This window comes from Labeo rohita, chromosome 2, assembly GCF_022985175.1.
Source record: "Labeo rohita strain BAU-BD-2019 chromosome 2, IGBB_LRoh.1.0, whole genome shotgun sequence".
Classification (NCBI taxonomy): Eukaryota; Metazoa; Chordata; class Actinopteri; order Cypriniformes; family Cyprinidae; genus Labeo; species Labeo rohita.
This window is the reverse complement of record NC_066870.1, coordinates 6,626,380-6,635,830: the sequence shown is the minus strand read 5'-3', so window position 1 is coordinate 6,635,830 and position 9,451 is coordinate 6,626,380. Positions and strand designations below refer to the sequence as shown.

At 37.8% G+C, this 9,451-nt stretch overlaps 1 protein-coding gene across 1 annotated transcript in view; it reads right to left on the bottom strand.

Annotated features, from left to right (window-relative positions):
- Positions 1 to 1,548: 1,548 nt before the first annotated feature.
- brinp3b (bone morphogenetic protein/retinoic acid inducible neural-specific 3b) overlaps positions 1,549 to 9,451 on the bottom strand; it is a 38,542-nt gene continuing 30,639 nt past the window's right edge. The window contains exon 8 of the mRNA XM_051132280.1: positions 1,549 to 4,027. Within this exon, the coding sequence (XP_050988237.1) occupies positions 2,911 to 4,027 (1,117 nt within the window). The 3' untranslated portion in view covers positions 1,549 to 2,910. The remainder of the gene's footprint in view (positions 4,028 to 9,451) is intronic.

Here is a 9,451-nt window from a genome sequence, read left to right as displayed (position 1 = left end):
TACACAACAAAAACAGCTCCGATCACAGCATCATCAATTCACCGATTGTTAATGCGAATAAAGACGGCGCTGTCTGCCACTTCAGAGTCCCTGCTGTCGGTGCGAATGCAACCAGGAATATGGCCCGATGGGGGAAATTGGTTCTAAACAAACCACCCTGCCGGCTAGTTCCTAGAACTGAGTTCCTAGAACTACGTGGTGCGAAAGCCCTTAAAGTCTTCAGGATTACTAGAAAGTTACTGGTAGGCAAGTCTGATCAAGGTTGGAACTAAACTCTGCAGGAAAGTAGACCTCAAGGACCAGAGTTGAGAGTTTTAAAGGAGCTATCTGAAAGGTACGTCTCAAAACACTTGAGTACGGTTCCAGAGATGTGTATATATATAATAAGAGCAACTGTAAAAAAAAACACTATACAGAAACTAAAAAGACTCCAATTCAAATCCTTACTGTACGTTTTGTGGCAGTTACAAAGTAAAATGTCTATAGAGTGGTGCTAAAACACACATTTCATACTTGACCGTGGCACGTTTTTATTACGTTGGTACAGGCACATATTGCTACATTTTATTACGCTGCTTGAGGTTCGTATTGCAGCTGTTCAGAATTAAAAAATCCATGGAGTGTCGCTAAAGGTTAATGCTCTATCATGCTGGAAATATCACCTACACCAAACCCAACCTTAAAGGGGTCATCGGATGCTAAGTTCACTTTTAAAGGTGTTGTGCTGCTGGATGTAATAATGAACGCAGTGGTCGTCATTTACTCCCGACATCTGAGCTGCTGAAGATGCAGTAGATTACGTTTGTTTGTGAAGGGAATGCACCTCCCGATTTACATATATCCATCTATGTTTGTGCGAATCATTCATGATCCAGCTTCACTTACAGCAGAAGTGAGTATAAGGTTTTTTTTTTACGAATCTTTGCGATTGCCTTTCCTAATAATGTGCTAGTTAGCAAGTTTAGCGGCTAAACGCGGCTAAAGTAAACAGACTTTATGTAAAGTAAACAGAAATTATGCTTTATTAATCAAAACTTGAACTCTTAAAGTTGTAGTCTTAAAGGGGTCCTATTATGCTTTTTCACTTTTTGAATTTTAGTGTGTGGTGTGTATGTTTGGGCATAAAAAAGATCTACAAAGTTTCAAATCTCAAAGTCCACTCCAAAAGAAGATATTTTGTTTTTAAAAAATCCCTTTACAAGAACTACAACGAACGGCTCCTTTGGACTACAGCATTGTTTTCCGGGTGCTGTGATGTCACAACATGGCCCATTAGAATATCATTAAAATAAATCCTGCCTACGGAAATTTGAATGGTTGGATTTGGGTAGGGACAAGGTGGGGAATTAGCCTAACTTTAGCGATGCAGCATGAAGAGCCGCTTCAATGAGCCACAGTGCGGTGGTTATAAACACAAGCACTGACTAGAGTGGCCGCGTCAGAGCAGTAACTCGCTGCAAACGTGTGCAGTACAGGGGGTCAAAACACATGCAGAGGCTGCAATCTACTCCAGTGGCCGCATTGGAGCCGTAACGCGCCGCAGACATGTGCAGTGTGTGGTAAGAGATTTATTCATCATACAGTGTAAATAGCATCACTTATAACGCAAGTGTTTTTAAAATGCATAAACTTGTACTAGACTAGGCTAGGCTAATTAGTGATGATGTTCTGTAATAATGTTAATGTTAGGATGCTTTTAGCCTTATGATGGAGCTGGTTCAGGCAATGAAAATAATTATGTAAAATAATTAAATAAATGAGCATGATAATATCATGTATCGGCGATCTCACTAGACTGAGGATAGGACTCAACACTACTGTAGTGTTGAGGCTACAGGCTGGATGTATATGACTTCCTTCTTTTAGACGAATGCAATCTGAGTTATATTAAAAATGATACTGGCACTCCAAGCTTTAGAATGGCATAGACGGGTGTTTCTATTCATCAGTCCAAAACAAGTCTAATAAAGTGCATCCATCCATAATAAAAAGTGCCTCACATGGCTCTGGGGGGTCTCCTGTAGTAAAATGTTGCGTATTTGTACATATCCATATTTAAAACGTAAGAATCACTTTAATCTAGCTTGCGCTAACTGCTTTGACAAGGGGCATGGCGGTACTAAAACACTATCTAAACTGTTCGCCAATCACAACGCAGTAGGACAGCTAACCAATATTAACACATTTCCTTTTTTCGGAAGGCAGGCCTTCATTAAACTCGGAACTAATGAGCCATTTGTGCCAGGCTGGGAAGAAAGGTATTGTAATAATGTAAACGTTTTTCGAACCACCAATATGAGAACATATGAGAGCATGTTCTAGTACAACCCCAAAACAAAATCAAGACTTTGTAAAAGAGCATAATAGGACCCCTTTAAAGTTGTCAGTTTAAAGAGTTTTACTGCCGCTAATGTTCATTTCAAATAGAAACTTGCAGTGCTCCTTACATATAGGAATGTTTTTTCAGTTTTGCAGAAATGTATATAAGGGCACATATTTCCAATGAGCCTAGGTAGTCTTAAGGAGTTACATTGGATTTCTAAATAATGATGGAAATAGACAGTTTTCTGCTTTTTGTTAAATACATTCTTAAAATGTTACATTGCATGTTTGAGATCCAGCCAACTGCAATCAGCCTGTTACAAAAACATAACAAAAAGTTTGGTGTTTTTAAATTAGGTCTTTTTGCCTATTTTTATTTAATTTCAAACATGGCAGAATTGATAAAATTGTGCAAAACTTTGTTTCATCTGAACTACCATTTGAACCAAAGACATCAAATATGTAACAATAATGACTTTATATCAAACAGCAACAACAGTGACCCCCCTCATAAAAGAATTTTCAGTTAAATTAGCTTCTCAACGAGTAAAGCAAAACATCAATGGCAAAAATAAATTAGTTTGCTTTCTAACTACAAAGTTTCGCAGCTTCGTACTCTTTGTAGAAGGGCTGTTTGGCACTAAAAGTCTGCAGTGTGGTGAGTATTCTCTGTACCTCAGAGCTGGAGAGTTTGAGCCTATGTCGAAGTAGGCAGGAGAACAGATCTAATGGCAGTGGTCCAGGAGGCGACAGTCTATTGACCCGATATCGGATCTCCATCAGCTGCAGCAGAGCAGAGTCCTGAGATCCCTGAGTGTACGGATAGTCCAACTGTAGGATCAGATCCTGGATGGCCTCGGGGTCGAAGTGCATGCTGTAACCGAACAGCTGCATGCTGTTGATCTTCATGTATCCAAAGTTCTGAGAGGCATCCGTAGCCTCTAGAGGCTCGAAGTAGACCGTATCATTCCCCTGAGAGGACTCGGTCCGAATCCGGCTCCTCAGGTAGAAGTGAACGGTCTCAAAAAAGCTCTTCCACCGGTTTCCCAAAGTCAAGGTCCAGTTGAAGCAATCCAACGGAATGTCCAGCTTCGTTTTCTCCCAGTCCGGGTAGCCATTTTGATTGATGGGCATGGTCCAGCTTTCTGAATGGCTACCACCAAAAGGGTTGACGTAGACGGACATCGTAGGCTCTATGGTGGAGTTCTTGGTCATGCAGATCTGCAGCGAGATGCCCAGGAGCATATGAACACGGTTGGATTTGAACTTGTTGCTCTTCAGCGTAAGCAGCATCCTCTTTCGCCAAGACGGGTCGAACCAGACGTTGAGGCGAACATCATTGCTGACGAAGATTGCATGCGTGGTGATGCGACCGTCTCGGTGCTGTAACAGGTAGCGTAGCTCCAGATCTTGTAGGTCGGTCTCAAAGCCCAGGTAGTGGTCTGTAGGGTTGGGTACGGCGTATTTACAAACTCCATGACTGAGAACGTAACCCGGGTTGCAGCTGGAGCATCGAGTGCGGTTGTCCACCGAGCAGGAAGCGCAGCGGTGGCCGTCGCCCACCTCGCACGGGACGATGCCCTGGCACGAGGGGCTCTCATACGGACAGGCGCAAATCCGTAATTCCTCTGCGTAAAATCCCAGTTGGTTATTCTCACTGCAGTACAGGATGGACAGGGTGAACTGTAGCCAGTAGCTCAAAGGCCTGTGAAAACCAACAATATAAAAAGTGAGGAAATGAGACAAAACGAGACTTTATGGCTTGTAATGTATGCAAATAATTACGGCAATCATAAGTCAATGATTCGCAACAAACGGTGACTGTCAATAAACAGCTTTGTTTAAGCAACAGAACTAATTGGTTTCTAACCTTGAGCTCTGAAAGCACTGGTAGGGCAAAAGTAATCCATTAGTGCAACAATAGCCTCTGAGGCTGTAGTGGGTGGTTAAACAATAGATTAGTCATTAGTCTTTCTCGCTCGGGCTTGGCTAAACAATAGCGCTTTCAAATCAAAATCCAGTAGCGTAATAATCATTTGAAGTGTTTTTGCAATTCTTGAGGAAAATTTTATTACTCAGAGGTTACCCTTTCAAAGCTCAAAAGACTTAATAGAGATTGTAGTTTGGTTTAATTTATGTATCATCAACATATTAAATCAAAATAGGCACAATTGTTGCGTTTAAAACTTATTGATGCCAATAACTTTGTAATATGATGGACTCCTTTCCTAAAATGCAAAAGCTTACAAAATACATGTATCTTAATGTATAAAGCATAGTAACATCACAATATAAAGACAAATGTTGTTTACAGAATTAAATAATTGGCTTTTTTATTGTCATTGTTCTAAAGCCAAAACAAATTATTCAAATATTTGGACTTCACATACAGTAGACAGATGTATGAAACTGAGAAGGAACATGAGGAGAATGCATTTCATAGAATGCATTTCACAATAAATATCATTCAAAAACATTTTGACAGAGAATAGTGAGCAAGATAAAGGTGACTGTGGCAATTCTCTACATATTCCTAAAGCTAAATGCATGTTTTTTTCCTTACTAAAACTAGATAGCTTAACCCTAACCATGATTTACAACAAAATAAAATGTAAGACAAAACAATACAGTAATATTAGCTAAATAGTGTTAAAATATTAATATGTTAAAGCATTTAATTAATTTAATTTGGCCAAAAAAAGTCTCAAAATATCTTCTTTTGTGTTCCACAGAAGAACATAAGTCATGCAGGTTTGAATGACACAGGAATGAGTTATGTCATGTATATGTATAATATCCAATACTCCAATACTACTGTATAATATCCAAGGTATACATTTCTAGTAATTGTGCAGTTAATTGTCATATTGTATTTTCAGAAAGTTTTGTAACATTTGTCCAATCCCTAAATTTGTCACTACCAAAACACAGTAATATATAATTTAATTAGAAGGGTTATATTGACCTGTTAAGATTTTTCTTACATTTAGCCCTGCTGAAAAAAAAAACAAACAATAGATACCATCACAAAATTTGTAATGTTTTTTCTGGTTATAATGGGACTTGTACTGGCTTTAATGTAAACTGTAATGAACCCTGTTGGTCTCTGGTAATTGGTCACCTTCTATTGGTGGCTTGTTAAAACCAATAAATCCTAATGGAATATGTCCCAACAGATAACAATTTTTTAAATGGTTTTAATAGTTAAAAGTCGATGGTTTGTAATGGTATTTGTAGTGGAAACCATTATTTTTTTCAGCAGGGGATTATAAATATATTGTTTTTGCTATTTTATTAAATCTATAACAATTACATTTTTAACAATATTTCACGTGTGATTTATGAGATTTGTTGTATTTTGAATCTAATTTTTCTTTGTAACAGAGAAAAGGCTTTTCATACTGATTTCAAAGTTAAAGATTCTTTAGTTTGAATATAAATTGAACTAAACACCATCATAACATCTTAGATGATAATTCAGTATACTTTGTTTTTGCCAAAGCATCCCAGCACATTTTCAGCTTGCATATTAAAACACAACTTAAACATACTAAAATACAAAATAAATGTCATAACTGTACTAAAATTGTTTCCCCCAAATATGAGGCTTATGTTAAAGTAATAAGCCCTGTGAAGCTGTGGTTTATAGCGAATTTATAACAGCTAAGGGGCGTTTTTAACCCCCTTAGCTGTTATAAATTCACTGTAAACCACGGCTTCACAGGGCTTATTGTTTTAATAAAACGTTATTCCATATACGTAGTAAGGTTTCACAAAATAAAATAGAGCAAATAAAGTGTAATGATATAAATAAAGCAATATTCTTCCACCAAACAATGTAGTTTCTCGGAAACAGTTGTGGTTGCAACAAAGTGGTTGCCAAGCAACACACAGAAGTAAACAAAGGTGTATGTTTGTAGAGTATTTAAAACAGCTTAGAACGTGGCTCAACCAATCAGAATCAAGGACCAGAACTATCCTTTTTATTTACCTGTTTCCGAGTGGCGCTACTGAAAAAAAGAATGTGGGTACAACTTCCGGTGAGGCGGCAGTAGTAGTATACCAATGGTATTTTGTGTGCTAATTGTGTTTTTTGGATCATTGTTTACTTTGTAAAGTTGCAAACCTTTATGGGGGATGTCATGACGGTGCTCAGGAACAACATGTGCTGTTCGAAGCTGTGCTCCCACATCGTTAGCAAGTTTGGATCACTAAATCTTGAATGACTGTTAGCTAGTGATGTGACATTTGAACCGAGGCATCGGAGCTTGTGTTAAGGGGCGTGCCAGATGAAGCCTCAATTCAAGGCTTGTGTTGTTAACGTAGAAATCACGAAACCAGTGACAAACAAAGCCTCGCTATCTGTCCAGTCCTGTGCGCGATTCACTTTGTGTGTCGGTTCGAACCTCCAGATCTTACTTATTCATTTATATGTTTAAATATCCAGTCATACAAGTAAAAAAAAAAATACAAAATATTTCAGGAAAATTTCCTATTTGCCATATGCACTTCATGTGTACATTATTCTTTTATTAATATCATATAGATACTCGTCCTAGCATTTAATGCCACAGTTTAATGGATAAATGAATTTATCCGAGACGGAAATTCAGCAAACAAACACACATACTGTTAGACTTATATTTGTGCATGTAACACAAGTCGATCTATGGAATGTGTGGTGAATGTTTCGTCCGACGGTGTTTCTTTCACAGGCTTTTAGCTGCTTTATTTTTTACTAACCACCAGATCGTGCAGTTTCCGACACACTCAAAGTTTTGAATCTTTTCCAGAAACAGTCAGAGGAAAATGTCAGTGCTTCACGAGGCTTCATTTGCCCATCACTACTGTCAGCTGTTGAATGAACGAGTGTCACGTCCCGCTTGTTTACTTTGAACCAGAAGACGCTCCCACTTTTGATGCAAGGCCTCATGGGGCATAGGAAACTTGTGGATAAGTTGTCTTTTGTCACTGCTGAAACAATGATGACATGTTTTGGTCGTGACTGTTTCGGTATTGACAATTTTAGATAATTTTGAAGCTAGCTCAAAGATGCTAATCAGCACATGGTTAGCACAGTTCTGAACAGTATATATATACAAACTAAATCTTATGGAATAACTCTCAAAAAACCCTGGTGAAAAAAACAGCATATGCTGGTAGGTATGTTTTGATGCTGGTTTAAGCTGGTCCTTTGCTGGTCCTTTGCCGGGTTATGCTGGTCATGTTGCTGGTCAAGGACCACTATAAACCAGCTAAGGACCAGCATAAACCAGCACCAAAACATACCTAACCAGCATCCCAGCATCAAAACATGCCTACTGGCATATTCTGTTTTTTTTCTACGAGAGAGGGGGACACAGGAATATTTCCTGATTATGAATTTTTGGGTTCAGTTAAAGTCAGTTTCGGTAGTGACATAAATAATGCGGGACACATTTTTTTTTACATAAAGTTTCATAATTTACAAAGACAATATAACTTCACTATTTAAAAGAATCAAAAAGATACTTTTAAAGGGGTCATCGGATGCTAAGTTCACTTTTAAATGTTGTTTGAACATTAATGTGTGTCGTCAGTGTATGTACAAATCTACCCTATAATGATAAAAATCAATGCAGTGGTTTTTAATTAATCTGTAAAAATAATATCCCCTTTTTCAAATCGAGCCATTCTCAGATGCCTGTCGTTGTGGCGTCACACCCACAGAGGCCGCTCCCATGATAGTTGATTGACATGAGCGTCTTACCTCAGATCAGTTGTAACAGTCTAACCTCCATGTTTTGATGCTGGAGCAGGGATGTAAGTTAGACAACAATTGAGTGATTGAGGTGTTGTGTTGCTGGATGTAATAATTAACATAGTGGTCTTCATTTACTCCTGAAATTTGAGCTGCTGAAGATGCAGTGGATTGCCTTTGTTTGTGAAGGGAATGTGCCTCCCGATCTACATATATCCATCTATGTTCACGCAAATCATTCGTGATCCAGCTTCACTTACAGCAGAAGTGAGTTTAAGGGGTTTTTTTATGAATCTTTGCGATCACCTTTCCTAATAATGTGCTAGTTTAGCAGCTAAACGTTAAATGTGGCTAAAGTAAACATGCTCGTCATTTCACAGAGAGAAGAGAGGGGCGGGGCGAGCAGACCTCATTTGCATTTAAAGCAGCCTCGACCAGAACAGGATGATTTTTGCAGAGTTGATTTTGGCAAGGTAAAAAGGGTGTTGTTTTACACAACCATTGAGATTTTTTAACCAAAGTATATTATAGACTTTTCATTAAGACCCTAAAGAATCATATCAACTTGTGAAAAAAGGGGATTCGATGACCCCTTTAAAAAAAAAAAAAAACTAAATTATTTCAATATAATTTTCAGAAATTGAAATTTTAAAGGTTAGGGTTTGGGACAGCCACCTCTCAGCTGAAAATACCCAATAAATTATGATTTTATATATATTAAGCTTACTAAGCTTACTAAGCTTACTATTATTGTGGGTTTCAATAGATAATAGAAGGATTTTAATAAACATCTAAGATTTTAATACTTAAATGCTTTTTAAATGTGTTTTTTGTTGTGGGACAGCAGTTTACACCAATTCTGTAGAATGACCCATTAAAGGGATAGTTCACCCCAAAATTTAAATTCTGTCATTAATTACTCACCCTCATGTCATTCTAAACCCATTAGACCTTTGTTCATCTTCAGAACACAAATTAAGATATTTTTGATGAAATCTGACAGCTTTCTGTCCCTACATAGACAGTAATGCAACTACCTCGTTCAAGCCCAGGAGGGTAGTATAAGGACATCGTTAAAATAGTCCATGTAAGGTTCAACGTTAATTTTATGAAGCTATGAGAATACTTTCTGTGCACAAAAAAATTCAATCTTCAATGCACGTTCGTGAGAGTAATTAATGTTCTGAAGATGAACAAAGGTCTTACGGGTTTGGAACGTCATGAAGGTGGGTAATTAATGACAGAATTTTAAGATATCTTTTTTGTGACATTTCTTTCCTATGAGATGGAATGGCAAAACATACAATTTCAACTCAAATCCAATGAATCTCAAACTTCTACTGAGTTTAATGATGCATAAACATGCAGAATTCCTTATAGACTAAAACT